Raw genomic sequence first — 17,571 nt, 5'->3', positions numbered from 1 at the left:
GGCCAATGGTTGATTAATACATTGCTCGCTGGTGCGTTGTAAGACCAGCCTAACTCAAAGATACACCTGGCGCCACTACAGCACAAGTGCTGAAGTGCTTGGCTGCCGAACTCGAGAACAAGAGGGTGCCTATGTGTCTTCATTGTTGAGCTGGCGGTCCCTTGTGAGGACACATCCACTGTCCATCGGTGAGGCATACGAACGGAACAGGTTGAGGTATGCCAACTCATCAACTTAAGCAGAGGAGTGGGGCTGGAACATGGAGGTGGGTTGCAGAGGCTTTGCAGTCAGTTCCAACACAAGGCTTCTGGAGGAGGTAGGGATCAGAGGGAGAACGTGCTAGTGCCGCTGAGAGGAGCAGCATGACCACATGTAGCAGCATGTGACACACACCCAGGTCTGATCGGCCTGCGCTGGGTCATCCTCTTGTGATAAACCGCAGAACGAACTCAACTGAAGATCCTGAATGGCACCCCACCAAAGAGGACAACTCTAACCCCATTCAATTGTTGTATGAAATCTTTAGGGATCATTAACAGTCCTCTTAAGCAATTGGATTGCTTACTAGAACTATTAAGCAATCCAATCGCCATTAAGTCATGACATTATTTCGGACTTTGAAGTCACTTGGCAGTGAGCCATGTGGCCCACCTATGCACAACTCTAGGTTGCCTTTGTTTAGCTTTTTAGAATTTGTTGATTAGTTGATTAAACAATACAATACATTTTGGCTGTAGAATGACAATGAAATCAGGTAAATGCTACGTTTTCTGATCTCACTGATACTTCTTGGAATTGTTTAATGCTTACCCAGCAGTCAAAAAGTTTTAAAAACATTCACTTTTTGTTGTAAATACCATGTATTATTCATTTTACATATATTATACATCACTAACCCGATTATTCGATTTCTCTGAAACAGAAGACAACTCTCCCTTCGGCACAGATTTTATTCCTTCTCCATAAAAGAGAACAGAAAGATTTTTCTGCTTGTTTGTCAATATAGGATTAGAAACAAAGGCTTTATGAATGCACACATTTTCTTTAGTTACAAAAGACTGAAATTGATTTCAGTGAGTTGCTCAGTAATAGCCATGGCAGTGATGGCACGATTTCTACATAGGTTGGCTCCTCCACCCATAGACTGCACTGTCGGATCAATATGGGTTTATCTTATCTTGCTTACCTAAACCTAAACTTGCAAGTTTTTCCATCCACTTTTTAATCTGACAATCTTCATTTCACATGCATTAGCTAGCTCTCTCTCTCTCTCTCTCTCTCTCTCGCTCTCTCTCTCCCCCTCCCTCCCTCCCTCCTGATTTATGATTCATGGTAACTAGAGCGGTGCCGGTTGGGCACTGGCCTACTTGGAACGATGCAAGTTGGAAATGCATGCCCCACCCAGATATTACTTGCTCAAGCAGACCGTGCAAGTACTGTGGTCCATTATGAACACCGTGAAAGGCCCTGTCCAGAGCCCGGGCAGAGGCCTTTTTGGGGCCGTTCTGGACAACCGCGGGTCCGACCGACTGGACACCTGGCACTGCACCCAGAAAAGGGTTAACAAGTAACTCCTGAATGATTCAGTTCAAGTCATGAACATAACTCTCCACTGGCGTTTCTTTATTAATTTGAATGCACCAAACGAAACGAAAATAGCCCATCTAAGCTTGTAGATCTGCTATTTTCAAGAGATTTTTATGCATTTGAAATCTTGAAAGGGGACAGTGAATTCTGAGCTTTTACTTGCAACAGAGTATTCCTATATTGTTGTATTGATATCTTTACTTAAGTAAAATCACACCCATGTGAAGTGACCACGACCAGGGGCCCGGGCCGAATCCGGTGAGCCGCCCGCGTCCGAAACGGTTGAGAAATGACAGTTACCGTGTGGGGGTCCCTCTACTGTACCCTCTACTGTAATGTACTGTACTGGCACACCCGAAATCATCATATATACAGTTAATATGTGCGTCTGTTTGTGTGTGCGCACAGGTGGTGAAAAACAGCCATGCTGTTTTCGTGCTCGGAACCCAGGCACCCACCCACCCACACAGTCAGTGGTTGCTCCACTCAAGAAATATGAGCACTTTTTCCACCACTGTTAACAAGCTACTTGTTACCCAAAGTTTGTCATGCCTAATGAGACCGTGCCGTCTGTTCTGGACCTGGAGTTCTCATCACAGCAAAAGCCAAGATTGTAACAATTGACGGCATTGTAGAAGGTATGTTGAAATTATTGTCTTAATTGCAGCTTTGTGTCCTGAGCTGTGACAGCCAGGCAAGACAAGCGGTGCAGCATGCAGGAGTTTGAGGATGATGTGCATCATTTGAACAACCAACATCCTATTTTTGGTTTGCATTTTTGTCAGTTGGAAGAGTTATAAGATTTGTAACGTATAGCTAAGTTATCGTGTGTGTGTGTATTTTGAAAGCTTTGTCCCTTTTGGCGTTTCAACCAGTTTCAGGCTACATCCACCTAATTATTCTTTCTTTCATGCGCTTCTATATACAATTCCTGTTGGAGTTCAATTGGTGCCACAACTATACAGTACTATATAGTATATAGCAAATATATAACCTAATAAGTAATAAACACGTATGAGGCATTTGTATTTTCTCTAAATATATTTTTAGAAAACTCATTTAAAGCGGACAAAATGAGTTTTCGGGTGGCTGGCATCTCCCCTAGGATAGGGTGAGAAGTTCAGTCAAGCGGGAGAGACTCGGAGTAGAGTTGCTGCTTCTTTGCCTGGAAAGGAGCCAGCTTAGGTTTTTCGGGCATCTGGTTAGTGGTTAGGCTGCCTCTCGGGCCTCTCCCTAGGGAGTTCCCCGAGGCACGTCCCACTGGGAGGAGACCCCAGGGCAGACCAAGGCGCAGTTGGAGGAAACGCATCGACTCACTGGCCTTGGAACGTCTCGGGATCCCCCAGGAGGTTGTTACTAATGTTGCTCTGGAGATGAAATTCTGGTGCGCACTGGTGGAGCTGTTACTCACACGACCCGACTACATCCCCAGATGGTCGTCCTAGAACATGTCTCTGTCTGTCCCACATGTCCAGTTTCAGCACGTCGCCTACCCCTACGTCCACAAAGTGGGACTCGGCGTGCCAGGAAGGACTGTGGATGTCTTCGACAACCTCGGTCATCCCTCCAAAGTGAGCACCGCACCAGACCTTGACCTAAGGATCAGGGGCAGTGAAGAAGCCTCCGTGCAGATCACTGGCAAGTCAGGTTGGTGACTCTGACATCAGGACATGACACCCATGGACAGCAGTCAGGCCACAGACGAACAGCACACCCAGGGGGAGAGAGGGGGAGAAATGAGAATGCTGTCATAACCCAGTCACAATAGACACAGAGGTGAGAGAAAAGTTAAATGCTTAATTTATACTCCGTTTTATAAATTAGTATAGGGTATAAATCAGTCTTAAATCCCTGTATTCAAACTTAGCTACAATGCAATGGGTGAAGTGTTGTATTAATCCCCCATTTAAAACATAACTTTTTATTTTAATGTGTCTTATTTGCTCATTGCTAACTTGGCTTAGCAAAGGCCCTGATTATTTTCACATAGTTACATTTTGTTTGTCTATATCGTTATATTCTAAAATTAACTGATTTTTCTTTATATTGCAGTGTATTACAGTGTTACTTGTTTTAGTTGTTCCAAAAGACTTCCAAAAGGTTCTTGTGACTATTATTCATATACCAGAGTGAGTCATGTTATCTCTTATCTAACTGAAGTTACATATTTACCAGGTTGTTTGGGGTGAAAAACATTAAATCTTATTTTATTTATATATGTTAAGCATTTACCTTCTCTTATCCATAGAGTTACACAGCAATACAACTGCAAATAATTAATAATATAATTGGTATTGTCTGTCTGTGAGTGTAAGGGTGCGTGGTCCCACATCTCTAACTGTAAAAGCTTACTTTATATACCACTTTCATTTGTCTCTTACATCCAACCTGACAACTTCACCACATCCTGTAAAACTAAAACTAATCTACAAGTTCAAAATGTAACACATTTTGAAAACAAGAATTGCAATGGTCTGACTCAGTGACGCTTCCACCCATTGGGCATTTTTTTAAATATAGGACTGTCACCCTAAATGGCATGCAGTGAAGTGTGTCTGTGGGTTTTAAGAATATTTAACCAATCAAAAGTATTAACAAGAGCTTGTGACTAAATAATGTCCTTTTCCCCATTTTTCAGCTGTAACCTATTATAGGTCATACTCATACTGTAGGTCAAATAAACACTAGAACAAACACTCTTTTGTGTTTGTTCGATAATGTTGAGTGGCTAGAGAGGCTGTCTGGGAAAAGGAAACCTCGGTCCAGGTTTGGTATGTGTCGGAAGGGTGTAATGTAGGCCTACCTGAGCAAGACACCCATAAGTGCTCCCTGAGCTCCGTACTAATAATTAGGATAGATAAATGCAGGACAAATTTCATGTATGTGCAAATGGACAGTGACTACAAACTACCCCAAATGAGTGGGGACCAAATTATTATTATATCATCATGACTCTCCCAAAGTAACTATGTTTTGGTATTTTTTGCTTACAACAACACAAACAATTCTAACCAATATAACCAATGTTTTCTTTCACATGCCGAAAGACAAAATGGCCATTGTTTGGTTGAGGGAAAGTGTGTGAACATCAACTTCGTGCAGCTGCATATACCAAAAAAAAGGTGTGAAACCCGCTGAGGTCATGTTTTCCTGCTTTCCCTTTCACATGTTCATCTGCATGCGATAGGCTACACTCTCATTGGTACACATGCAGTGTCTGACTTCAAAGAAACATGGAGACGGAGGGCATTCTGGTTCAGTCTATTTATTATGGTAAAATTGGGAGAGAGGATACAGAGAGGCTGATGGAGAGATACGGGCAGGAAGGCAGCTTTCTGCTGAGAGACAGTGAGACTGTGCAAGGAGCGTACTGTCTGTGTGTGAGGTGAGTCTTCAACATGGGATTCAAGTTTTATTTCTTTTTGATTTGTTTCTTTGTTTTTGTTTGTTTTTACCTTCTGTTTTTTAACCCAAGTAGAAGTAACTTGGGGAAGACAACATAAATGCTGCTAAAAAAATCTTATTTTGTCTAGATTATTCTTGAATAGGTCTCAATCAGATACAAGGCAAGCCTGTCCTGTTTTGCTTCTTCAAACAAACAAAAGAATAACAGTTCTTTCATCAAAAATAAAACATTTTCCACAATTGTTTCTTGGAATACAACTTAAAGGACCACTTCACCACTTTTCAACCTATCTTCATATAATAGGTCCTCACTAATAATCATGAAAAAAAGGGCGCAATTTTTTTCTACTCGGTCTGTGTCTCATAGGAGGGCTGTGGGCAGTTCAGAAACTGTCCTCCAGTGACATCATCGATGGGGAATCCAAGCTAGTCCTGAAAAGTTGCATTGCGAAAATGGAAGCCATCGTTCTCACGATAATGAAAATCTAAACATTTTTGTAAAAAAAAGTCTTGTTTAAAAAAAATCTGCCTAATGATGATGTCACTGGAAGACGGTTTCTAAACTGCCCACAGCCCTCCTATGAGACACAGACTAAGTAGAAAGAAATCGTGCCATTTTATCATGCTTAATTATTAGTGAGGACCTATTATATGAAGATAGGTTGAAAAGTGGTCCTGTAACTGCTGCAATTATTCCTAATTTGTTTTGCATTTAAGTTATTTGCTGCTCATGTTTGCTTATTCAATACATGTCCAAGTTGGACCGGAAGTGCCCTTGTTTGGCTAATGCGGAACCCTTTATATGGCCTTCTGATGTCGGGTAGACGGGAGACATGGTTGCACACCTGTCATTTGACCGAAGTTAAGTTTGTGTCGCTGTGTTCATGGCATGGACACTAGTGATCTTCTCATTCCCTTATGCTTGTAGAGCAGCCAGTAAGGTATGTTGAATACTGTTTGCATGTTATTTGACTGTATTTTCTTTATTTCATTCATGCTTTTATGCTGTATTGTTTATGCCATGATATTCTAAGCATTTGTGTATTTTGTTGTTGTTTACCAGTTCGACGTTGGTTTGTGTGCTTCACAATAAACCCATCAGTATGCAGAACAACTGACTCGTTTTTGGACAAGAGCAGAGGGAGTGATAGTCGAACTTACTGGCTGCTCTACAAGCATAAGGGAATGAGAAGATCACTAGTGTCCATGCCATGAACACAGCGACACAAACTTAACTTCGGTCAAATGACAGTTGTGCAACCATGTCTACCTGACATCAGAAGGCCATATAAATGGTTCTGCATTAGCCAAACAATGGCACTTCCGGTCCAACTTGGACATGTATTGAATAAGCAAACATGAGCAGCAAATAACTTAAATGCAAAACAAATTAGGAATAATTGCAGCAGTTACAATTTGTGTATATTTTGTTGTTGTTTACCAGTTCGACGTTGGTTTGTGTGCTTCACAATAAACCCATCAGTATGCAGAACAACTGACTCGTTTTTGGACAAGAGCAGAGGGAGTGATAGGTCCTTTAAGCAAAACAGTTTTTTTTGCTCACCTTATTCCAAGAAACAATTTATTTTGGTAACGAAAATATTAAGTACTTCTATGGAGTAGGCTTATATTATCTTCTAGATTGAGAAGTATTCAAGAATATCTTAGAGACAGATTATGATTATTTTGTATTTGAGTCACTCCACAACATTGAAGCAAAGGGGCAAAGATAGAAAAGTGGCAAACTACTTCTTTCAGTCAAACCCCAATTTGGGAACCCTCCGCCACTCAAATCTGTTCTTGAGAGATTAGTCAAACGCATGCATGCCGAAAACGTGATTTGACACCACTATGCCAGCTATTTGTCATTAAAGCTTTACATTTGCTTTGTTATGCAGAAATGAGAAATATAAAAAAGAAAAGCTCACTCAAATAAGAGTATGAATCATAGTTCTTCATAGCTCGTTGGTTCACAATGTGCATTGTGAAACACCCTTTGTTCAATGCCTAATACAGTAAATAGAGGATGTCTTTAATGAAACCAACAGCCTGATGTGTCTTGTATTGGTTAAATAGATTATATCGGTACATTAATAATTAAAGTAAGTTAAATGAGTGAAATTAAATTAAATTAGCTGCCATCTGTTGATGGAGTTGACCACAAAGGATGTGATCACACAATCTCTACTCTTTTTGTGTTTTCAGGAAGACTCCTTTTGTACACACCTACAGGCTTGTATACTCGTCGGATGGCTGTTGTGTTCAGGTTAGTTAGTGTACATAGGCAATGAATGTACACACACACACACACACACACACACACACACACACACACACACACACACACACACACACACACACACACACACACACACACACACACACTGATTGCAATGTCTGGAGTGTAAATCTGTCTCAGGATATGTGCTGCTGTGTGCCGGGAGGTGTTACAGTTGTGTGTGTGTGTGTGTGTGTGTGTGTGTGTGTGTGTGTGTGTATAGTTGGTTTCAGGAGAGAGACTAGAGTGTTTTAGGTCTTTGGAGAAACTGATAGAGAGCTACAGAGGTGTAGCATTTGATGTCAATATAGTCCCGCTCTGTCACCCCCTCGACAAAACACAGCTAAGAGACAACAACCAAGGACATGGTATATCTCTCTCTCTCTCACACACACACACACACACACACACACACACACACACACACACACCATGTGCAACCCAGATTCGGCACAAACAAGGGACTAATTTGTTTTCTCGCTCCACCAATAATGTGGAACGCCCTACCAACAATCAATAAGACATGCAAATCCCTTGACTCCTTCAAAACCGCTCTCAATGGGCACCTACGGATGGCCGCAATTCGAAACTGACCCCCGTAAAACCTAAATCCCCAACCCACCTTTTTTTCCTCTCACTGTATGTATGTTTGTTTCTTTCCTTTTTTTACCTCCTCTATGATGATTTCCTGTTTTTTTGCTATAGAGTATATTTGTACGTCTCTAATTGTTATGATGAATTGAACATGGTGGGCCCTATTGTAAACAAGTGTAATGCTTTAGGTGTCGTCCACAGTTCTGTTAATAAATTAATCAATCAACACTAAAATATGTATTATAAATGTATTCCTATTTATTTGTGTGTGTACAGTGAAAGGGATATTGAGGTGTTAAATTCAAGTTGATTTGACATTCTAACTCAGTTTTGTTTGTCTTCAACAGAGCATCTCTACATGGAGGTGTGAACGCAACATGTCATGGCTCTGTATGTCATGGCTCTGGATACTTCAGGATAGGGCTGTAATGGTATTCCGGCATGATGATTCAACTCCACTCAGGGTTTTTACAAAAGAAAATTATAATAATAGGACTACTGAATACTGATTCTGGTTCGGAATCTGGTGGAACATATTGTCTTAAGCAGTGGCTCTCAAACTTGGACTCCTAAATTGTTTTGTATTTGCTCGCGGACTCTTATCTTAAAAAAATTGTATCACAGTATGGTTTTACAGAGGGAATATGTCATATGAAATATATTGTATATATAAATTATGTTCAGTTGGCTTGTGTCTTACTTTACTTACTTTACTTTCAAGCTCGAGCTTGAATACATTATTATAGAAGCATAATTGTTTGGTATTTCTGTCTTTTGTCCACTAGGTGTCACAGTGTATTTGATCTCTCATCTGTGTGCTGCAGCCTGCTGATAGCCTGATAAACCTATGGTTGACTGTTATCATACCAGGTCAACTCAGGGAATGCAAGAGAACTGCAGGCCACTTAACTTAAGTGGGCCCTATGCAAATATGCATCTTTGTCTTTATCACATCCTTGAATCCTAGCATCCTTATTCTAGAGGAAAACATTTGGTGAAAATAGATTAGATAGATATTTTTGGCAAAGAGATTTGGTGTAGACTGTAGAAGGACAAAAGGAGGTTGATGTTGCTTGTTTCCATGTCTCTGTGTTTTCACTGTGAGGTGTACCACGTTGTTATCATTTTAAGTAAAGTCGTCGTTTAAGTTCCACCTTGGTTTCCTGAGTCTACTTCGAAGTTGAGTTCTTCATTTAGGTCCAAAACCCTTCGAGGGTCCTGACAGATGCGCTCTGATCGTTCAAATTTATCAAGAACACCATTCTGACCTATTTTAAAAAGAGTTCATAAATGGTAAAGTACGTTCTTTGTAAATATTTAATGTGTTAAATGAATGAATACATTCATGTGAAATGAATAAATGGGAACATCATCCAAACAGCCTGACTTTCTATTTTATTTATTTTTAGTGGATACCCTCAAGAACATTCCTCAACTTTACATTGTCGTCACAGGTTTACAATGGATGTGTGAAATTACCTTTAGTGCAATTTTTAACCAATTGCCTTCAGCCTTGCGTAAATAGGGATAGGCTACAAAATATATAAACAATATGTAAACACTCCCATATAATGCAAACTAGAATGACTGACTAGGCTATAGGCCTATAGCCTAATTCATTATTGAAAATAACTACAATCTTTTATTCTGTTGGGGAAATTATTAATGCAGCATTTTCCATAGGACCATGGAGCTGTCGGAGAGGTGAGGTCGGGGATGGAAACGAAAGGCAAACTTGTCCTCTGCCATAGAAATAGAATAGATAGAAGGAAAAAAACATTCTATAGAACTACGTAGAACATTATTCAGCTTTTCGTAGCCTACAAGATCCTCCTGGGCTGGTTTGAATATAATGACAATGGGATGTCCATGTGCCGATGTGATTGGTGGTGGAGGGTCTGACTGACGCAGTGACGCCTTATATGGTCTGACGACACTCAAAAGCGGAACCCTGCCCTTCCCAGTTCCCTCCAAGTCCCAAAGTGAAACTAAACTACTACTGTTAGGCACTAGGCTACTCGCAGCAGTGACACGTCTTTTACGAGGGATATCGTGTAACAGTAAGTATTTTAATTAATATCATAATTTATCACCAGTTTCTAAATCTAAGGCAACGTCTGTTTTGATTGATTCGATGAATTGGCTAACTTTAACAGTTTGCATATTGTAGGCCTACAGACAGAGGTATTAAAGGTTTACATTGATTGTTAAAAGGATCGGTTTCAATCGTGGTTCAGGCGGACAACTCATGGGTTTCTTACTTTCTTTTCAGAATATCAAGGATGTAGCCTAAATGCGAGCATATTTTCGTCATGTTTCTAATCCAGGCTAAATTAACACGCACTCCGAAAATCGCGTGCATGCTGCAGTTCCTTTAGGCTGGTGAAGCAAGGTCAGGTTACAGTTCCTTCAACTTCCTTATTACTATTAGCCCCTGGATCAGAGATGGCTCTGGCCTGGATCTAGCCCTCCAAGCAGAACCCAAATGCTACTGAAGTTTCTGACATTTGTTCGACCCAGTGCATTGGGTCCTGTTCCGCGTCGTCCATGCCACCTGATTAAAACATTTACTGGCTCATGTTTACATGTTAAAACGCCTCTCCGCGCTCTTTGACGATATTCTTCAGTATGAGGCTTTCTGAATATGTAAAGTATAAGTACACATACATACCTTTGCGAATATCTCCTGTGGCGCGGAAGCCGTTAAGTATTTTTAATATATGTTTGCCCGATTTGGAAGCTTGGATTCTTGTTTATTGACACCTCATTGTACCGCCTATCTGGCTAGCTAGTGGCGCTATAGCTATGACACAGCAGATCAGAGGCAGGGACGTAGCCTCACAAGCCAACCGCACACCGGGAGGCGGTACAATAAACGGTAAACAAACAAGAAGAAATAAAGCGACCAAATCGGTCAAACAAAGATTAAAAATACTTAACGGCTTCCGCGCCACAGGAGATATTCGCACCGGGATGTATAGCTACTTAAAGTTACCGAATTCAGAATAACTCAAGGAAAATAATGGCGGCACATGCCGCGGGGCCTATTTTAGAGAGAATCTCCACATCCGCATTTAGGAATTTCCATACGAAAATACAGTAGCGAGCAGGGACCCAACGTAAAACTCAACAAAATATCAAAAAAGTTTTACGTAGGGTCCCGAAAGGGGCTAGCCTGGATCCAGCCCATGGCTTGGACCCCACCCACTCTCAGAGTGATAATCAGGCAAGCAGTTCCTGCTTTTTGCCTGTTGCAATTTAAACTTTATAAACATTATACTACATAACATAGGCTGTCCGGCCCGGAGTTTATAAAGGTTCATTTTGCAACCGGGCGGGGACAGTAGGCCTTTAATTTACAGGGGGATTAATGGTGGTTTGCTCCTTAAAGTAGTTTTTGATTTGCATGCAAGTCGAAACAGCAGTCCAGAAGGACTCTGATAGGGGTGTGTAGCCCTGGAATATCACAATTTTACCATTTTACAAGCGTCTTGGCCTTTGGTGTTAACAGCTTTTAAAAGGCATAAAAGCCAGGCTGTGTGTGTGACCAGTCACCACCAAGACAGGACAATGCCTACACGTGTGTCTAGCGGCTTGCGTCTAGCTGCTAGACACAACATACACCACCACTCTGGCCATGTCCCCCGGCCCCAACACAGGGTCCTGCTGAACAGGTTAAACAGGTTTCTAACTTTCTACACCACAGCCTGCCCAAGTCACAACTAACCTCGCATCACCAGGCTTTCCACCGCCTCGGAGGAAAGCCTGGTCTCTGTTTCAAAAGTCCGTATGATCCGGGCTGGGGCCGGATGATGTGGTTACGTCATGTTGTAGTATTGTTTTGTAGTCGGAACAGGCGGCGGCAACTTCCTTTTCCCTCTCAATAAAAGCTCTCGTAAGCGAGAGCTTTTATTGAGAGGGAAAAGGAAGTTGTCGCCGCCTGTTCTTCCTGTTTGTAAGCATATCATCCGGCTCCAGCCCGGATCATATACCGAAATGAAATGGTGCCCAGGCTAAGTCACAACAAAGAGCACAACACTCTGGCCTGATGTTCCCCAGAATGGTGCCCAAAAGGATTTATTTCTTATTCACATTAAAAAGCAAATGTCTTGCACACCATGTACAACCCAGATTCGGCACAAACAAGGGACTAAATTATTTTTGCTCCTATGCCACCAAAATGTGGAACGCCCTACCAACAGTCATTAAGACATGCGAATCCCTGGGGGCGGCGGTGGCTCAGGGGTAGAGTGCCTGGATGGTAACCGTAAGGTTGCCAGTTCGAACCCGGGCTCCCCCAGAGTTAGTGTAGAAGTGTCCTTGAGCAAGACACTGAACCCCTAATTGCTCCCGATGTGCTAGTTGGTGCCTTGCATGGTTTCCGCTGCCATCGGTGTATGAATGTGTGTGTGAATGGGTGAATGTAATGCACAATCTCTGTAAAGCGCCTTGGATAAAGGCGCTATATAAATGCACCATTTATCCCTTGACTCCTTCAAAACGGCTCTCAAAGGGCACCTACGGACAGCTGCAATTCGAAACTGGCCCCTGTAAAATCTTGAAATGTACTGTAATTCTAAAACTGTTAATCAATTTCAATCAATCAAAAACCTACAAAGGTCACATTTTGGTGTTGGGTTCACCAAAGGTTACAAAAGATGGTGAGTAAGATACACTGTAATATCAGTACACTCTTTAGTAGTCTGTTTGTGTATGTTTTACAGTCATTGTTATTTTTTAATATGTTTATACAATGTTCATATATAATGAGTAGATTAGTAATGCTTTTTATTATTAATAAACAGAACATGCTGTTATTGGTGAGGTGGAAAATTTCCCTGCAATGGAAGAACTTTCAAGCCAGTCTGTTCTCGGCTATAGAATTTATTTTGAATAGATAGACACAGACCTTCCCAGAAAGGTAGAGTGTGTTTCTTAACACTCATGCTGCCATTGGTCGAGATCTACGTCAGTTAAAGCTCATTATTTATTAACAGGAATGAACAATCACAGCATGATACACACTAGTAACACACTTTAACCAGTAGTGTTACTAGTATAGTAGGGGAATTTGGTCTGTTGGTAACCTCTGTCTGTACTCTGTAGTATGTCTGGCTTGTGTGCTTTTCCATGGTTGTTGCTATAACTTAACTGATGAATAACCCTGTTCCTCCTCTCTTTAGGTTCAACATGACAGCTAGAAAGGCAATCCTGCGTAATAAAATAAAACTACAGGACATTCTGTATGCATCCCCCAACCTCATCCATACCAAAATCGTGCAGCATAACCTGATAACCTATCGTGAGTACAGAAATCTCACCATCCACAAGGACAATGTGGAGGGAGGCATCATCAAACTTCTGGACAGGATTATGGATAAAGGAGAAGAGACTTGCAAATACTTCCTGAAACTACTCCAAACTGATGCTGATATCAAGGAAACTTTTCCTGACCTGGAGAAGATACAGTGGGACAGCAATTATTTTGGAACCACCGCCTTAAATTATCCCACGCAAGCAACTACAAGTCATGGTAGGGTTTCATTACTGTAACATACCACTAAACAAACACTTCCTTCTAGTTCTAAAACCCCAAGTGAGTTTCCTGGCCAGATTCCCAATGTTTTGCTCCTAATAGATTTTTCAATTTATGTGGTTAACATAAGCTTAAGCTTGTGAGTTTTTTTCTTTTTTTTTTTAAGATATTTTTTTGCGGCTTACGCCTTTTATTGATTTTTTAAGGGACAGATAGTAGGCTGACAGGAAACGGGAGAGAGATGGGGGGATGACATGCGGTAAAGGCCGTGTCGGGTTCGGGAGTCGAACCCGCGGCACACCGCGACTGGATCACCAGTCCGGTGCCCAGACCGTTACGCTACGGCCTGGGCCAGCTTGTGAGTTTTATAACATAACTGGCACCTGTTAATATCTCAACCCGTGAATTTCTAAGTTATTACATGCATTTCTAAATTAATATGGTTTGTAAATAGTTCGAAAGGAGTATGGATTTGTTCAACAAGTTAATCTACCTCTTTGAACAAAATTCTATTATTCAAAAATGTAAAACAAAGTTTACTAGTAAACCTTTTATAAAAATTGGTACCAAGCTGTTTTATGTTTTGAAATGTAATTTTGGTTATTGCCTTTTTCACCTACAGTAGCACACCACAAAAGACAGGAGGTAAATGTAAGTAAAAGTATTGAATTGAAACCGTCACAAATTAAATGTCACTATAAAAGTAATATTACATTCAGCAGTAATAGCTTCTATTTTTACATAAATGCTCATAGTAATACATGCACTGTGGTCTGATTATTCCTGGAACAGGCATTTTAGTGTACCCTTGTGTATTTGTATTTGTGTATTTGTGTTAAAATGTTTTTGTTTGTCAAAATCTGTCTCTGTTTTAGGATGAACATTACAAGTTGACAAGCAAACCTTCAGGCCTCTGTGTGATCATGAACAATGAGAACTTTGAGGAACCTGGATTTAAACCTAGACCTGGAACAAACAAGGATGCTGGTATGAATGTTGTCATATACCACTTATACCCAATAAATTATACCGTCAGACTACCTTACATCTTAAATGTAAACATTAGAAATTAACTATGCTGCCTGCTATGGCAGTGTTGCTTGGGTGATTTAACTTTAAAGGTGTAGGGAAATGGAAATGGTGGGAATTTTATTTTGAAGTTTCAGATTGAAACGCTGGCTCTGAAGTTTCTGAACCAATCGGAGCTATGGGAGAGGAAGTCTCACGTGTTATTTCTAACCTATACACAACCTATATACATATTTAAACGAGTAATACACTGTCTGGATGTCATCTTGAATGAGATTAAAAACGGAGTAGTTCTTTAATCAAAACCAGCTGTGGACTTTTGATATAAAAACACACGCAAATGAGAATTTGCCCATTGTTAGGTATGCCCATATGATGACCACGGATATGGTCTAAAAGTGTGAAAAAGTATTTTTCATTTCACTACACTACTTTAATGAGTCAGGTTTTGTTGGTGTTTTTCTCCCCTGCAGTTGATTTGGCACGTACATTCAGCTGGCTGGGCTTCAGGGTGTTGATGTTTAAAGACCGAACCAAGAGCCAAATGGAGGAGACACTGAAACGCTTCTCTTATTTGAAGGACCTCACTGAGCTGCTAAAGGAATCCAAAGTAAAGGAGTGGTCCAGAGAGGGCATCGAGTTCATTAATCCCAAAGTTGAGATTCTTCCACAGCACGGAGATGCCTTTGTTTGCTGCATTATGAGTCATGGAGACAAGGGTGGTGTTTTCGGGACTGATGGAAAGTTCCTCCACATTGATGACATATCTAAGACTTTCAATGGAATGAACTGCTGTACCCTTGTGGACAAGCCCAAAGTGTTCTTCATCCAAGCCTGTCAGGACAAGAAGATGGTCCAGTGTGGGGTCGATGTGGAAGCAGACAGCTTGACAGAACTTGAAGATGATGCAGTGGTGATGCAATGCAATGATGCAATGCCTTCTGAGGCCTACATTCCTGTGGAAGCAGATTTCCTGATTGCCATGTCCACCGTAGAGAACTATCTATCCTTTAGAGACCCAATAAATGGGACCTGGTTCATGCAGTCTCTATGGAAACAACTAAAAAATGGCTGTCGCAGGTAACTATCATAATTAAAATGAAACTTATAACATTATTTTGTTTCTTGAACATGGAACAGAAAATAAATAAATATACAGTATTATTAAGGAATTCTCAGTAACATTTGACCACCCACCTCCATTGCTACACCATGTACTACATTATTGAGTGCGTTTGTTACAGAGGTGATGACCTCATGACCATCCTATATCGGGTCAACAGCGATGTGAGCCAGAGGGAGGGATCGCCTGGGACACCTGGGCTACGAAAGCAGATGTCTGAAGTCAAGAAGTTCACCCTGAGGAAAAAGCTGGTGTTCACACCTATCTCCGATTGATTCCAAAATTCTGAGTACATTCACACAGCACACAAAGCATTTTGGTTAATGTTGAATGTAAACTTAAAGTTAAATGATGTTGGTGACGGGCATTGTTATATCTCAGGACTAAACGTAGGACTTTAAATATTACTATTGAACAAGTGAATGAGATGTATACATGCTTCAATACTACACAGTATGTACACAGGCTTCTACAATGCTTTTTCGTTTTTTTTTTTTTCTTTTCTTTTTTTTTTTTACCAAACTTTGATTCATTCATTTTAAACATTTAGGATATAGCTTAAAATAAAAAAGAAATATACAATATATATGCACAATGCACATTATAATGTTGTATAGACACACATTATAATAAACATTATATAGCACCTTTCATGACATGAATGCAGAGCAAAGTGCTTTACAGAGCAATAAAGAAAGAAAAACATATACTAAGCGTTTATGGATGGACTATTGCAATTGACACTTTTAAGCCTAAAATATTACGGATATTTTCCTTTTGTTCACACGCAGTTCATGTGGAGGTTTCCACCTGGACACACATATATATTTTTTTACTATTATAAATGTGATTGAATTGAACTTTTATAGGTTTTTACATTATTGGGAATCCAATGCCATAATTCTGATAATTTGAGGAATTAAATCATATTGTGAAAATTGTCATTTTTTTTTATTGTTATTTTAAAGGCATGTAGGCTACTGTATCACGTTTGCCAACATGTACATTTTGTAGTCATGTTAGTTCCATGTAAATTGAGAAGACATTTGCACCATTATTACAACAAAAAATACAGAATGCTCCTGTAAATATCAAATGCAACCACTACATAAAAATATTATACATTTAAAGTGAATGAAAGTGTATTATTCTAAAATATCAAATTATCTCTAGATATATTTTCTGGCAGTTGTTACATTGAGCTGGACATAATGCCAAGAAAACTTAAAGAATTATGCCTGCTTCTAAAATCGGGGTACATGAGAGAAAATGGAAAATATATATCTTACTGTCTTTGAATTGACAGTTCAATTGACAATGCTGTTAATGTGCAAGATGACAAGATCTTATTATAGATATTAGGTTTATTAATGTACAATTATTTGTAATCGTGTGGGTAAGTTGTCAATGTCATTTGATTTGCAACATTTATTTCTACACAGGAATTTACAGAATGTGTCCGAAAATTTCAAATGGACGTGTGTGAATTGCTATTATTGAAGTGGAGAGATAATTGACCGAATAAAGTTTCCGAGCCATTTTGTTTATTTATCTGTCTGTCTGTGTGAAAAGGGCCTGACCCTGAAATCTCATCACAGTGTGTGTGTTTGATAACGCTGGATTTGCTTGACAATGCCTTTTAATAGTTCAATAAACCAAACAAAGAAATATAAATAGGCCTTTGCGTGTTGGCAGAGATGGGCAGTATTTGAAATACATGTATTTGAAATACGTATTTGAAATACTTTTTTGTATTTTGTAATTTGTATTTCGATGGGGATGGAAGATGTATTTTGTATTTTGTATTTAGATAAATTTTTTGACCCAGTATTTGTATTTTGTATCAAAATACATTTTCAATGTATTTTGCCCATCTCTGCGTGTTGGTGCCCGTTTCTAATCCGAGTCCGACTATTGGTTGCATCAACTGGAGTGAGTGACGCTTCTCCTACATACTTCCACATTCATACTTCCAGGATTCTCCTGGGTGCAAATTGCAAACCATATAGGCTATATGGG

General features: G+C 40.1%; 3 protein-coding genes across 4 annotated transcripts in view; all 3 read left to right on the top strand.

Moving 5' to 3' along the window:
- The window catches only part of LOC310870011 (uncharacterized protein CXorf38-like), a 4,990-nt gene extending 4,269 nt beyond the window's left edge, over positions 1 to 721 (top strand). The window contains exon 6 of the mRNA XM_083781017.1: positions 1 to 721. This exon is cut by the window's left edge and continues 340 nt beyond it. The gene's annotated coding sequence lies outside the window, so the exon portion shown is untranslated.
- Positions 722 to 4,410: 3,689 nt separating this feature from the next.
- LOC310870034 (SH2 domain-containing protein 1A-like) lies at positions 4,411 to 8,355 on the top strand. Its single transcript, XM_083781051.1, has 4 exons — positions 4,411 to 4,972; positions 7,198 to 7,258; positions 7,494 to 7,638; positions 8,212 to 8,355. Exons 1-4 carry the CDS (start codon positions 4,821 to 4,823, stop codon positions 8,232 to 8,234), a joined length of 381 nt encoding a protein of 126 aa, XP_083637177.1. The 5' UTR covers positions 4,411 to 4,820; the 3' UTR covers positions 8,235 to 8,355.
- Positions 8,356 to 9,823: 1,468 nt separating this feature from the next.
- Positions 9,824 to 16,496, top strand: LOC310870753 (caspase-3-like). Of its 2 annotated transcripts, none has more exons than XM_083782038.1 (6): positions 9,824 to 9,924; positions 13,048 to 13,397; positions 14,026 to 14,051; positions 14,276 to 14,387; positions 14,903 to 15,509; positions 15,674 to 16,496. In XM_083782038.1, the coding sequence occupies exons 2-6, from the start codon at positions 13,055 to 13,057 to the stop codon at positions 15,825 to 15,827; spliced, it is 1,242 nt and encodes a 413-aa protein (XP_083638164.1). In that variant the 5' UTR covers positions 9,824 to 9,924; positions 13,048 to 13,054; the 3' UTR covers positions 15,828 to 16,496. The 2 variants fall into 2 exon arrangements, with proteins under 2 accessions (XP_083638164.1, XP_083638163.1); XM_083782037.1 differs by having other exon boundaries at positions 14,023 to 14,051.
- The last annotated feature ends 1,075 nt before the right edge of the window (positions 16,497 to 17,571 follow it).

This window comes from Protomyctophum parallelum (genome assembly GCF_964188405.1).
Source record: "Protomyctophum parallelum genome assembly, chromosome: 14".
Lineage (NCBI taxonomy): Eukaryota > Metazoa > Chordata > Actinopteri > Myctophiformes > Myctophidae > Protomyctophum > Protomyctophum parallelum.
This window is presented reverse-complemented; position numbering and strand designations above follow the sequence as displayed.

Bases quoted from the DNA above. Each gene is read 5' to 3' on its own strand.
- LOC310870034 (XM_083781051.1), top strand. From the start codon at position 4,821: ATGGAGACGGAGGGCATTCTGGTTCAGTCTATTTATTATGGTAAAATT. The intron at 4,973-7,197 runs GTGAGTCTTCAA...TTGTGTTTTCAG, and splicing joins GCGTACTGTCTGTGTGTGAG to GAAGACTCCTTTTGTACACA. The intron at 7,639-8,211 runs GTATATCTCTCT...TGTCTTCAACAG, and splicing joins AGACAACAACCAAGGACATG to AGCATCTCTACATGGAGGTG.
- LOC310870753 (XM_083782037.1), top strand. From the start codon at position 13,055: ATGACAGCTAGAAAGGCAATCCTGCGTAATAAAATAAAACTACAGGAC. The intron at 14,388-14,902 runs GTATGAATGTTG...TCTCCCCTGCAG, and splicing joins TGGAACAAACAAGGATGCTG to TTGATTTGGCACGTACATTC. The intron at 15,510-15,673 runs GTAACTATCATA...CGTTTGTTACAG, and splicing joins CTAAAAAATGGCTGTCGCAG to AGGTGATGACCTCATGACCA.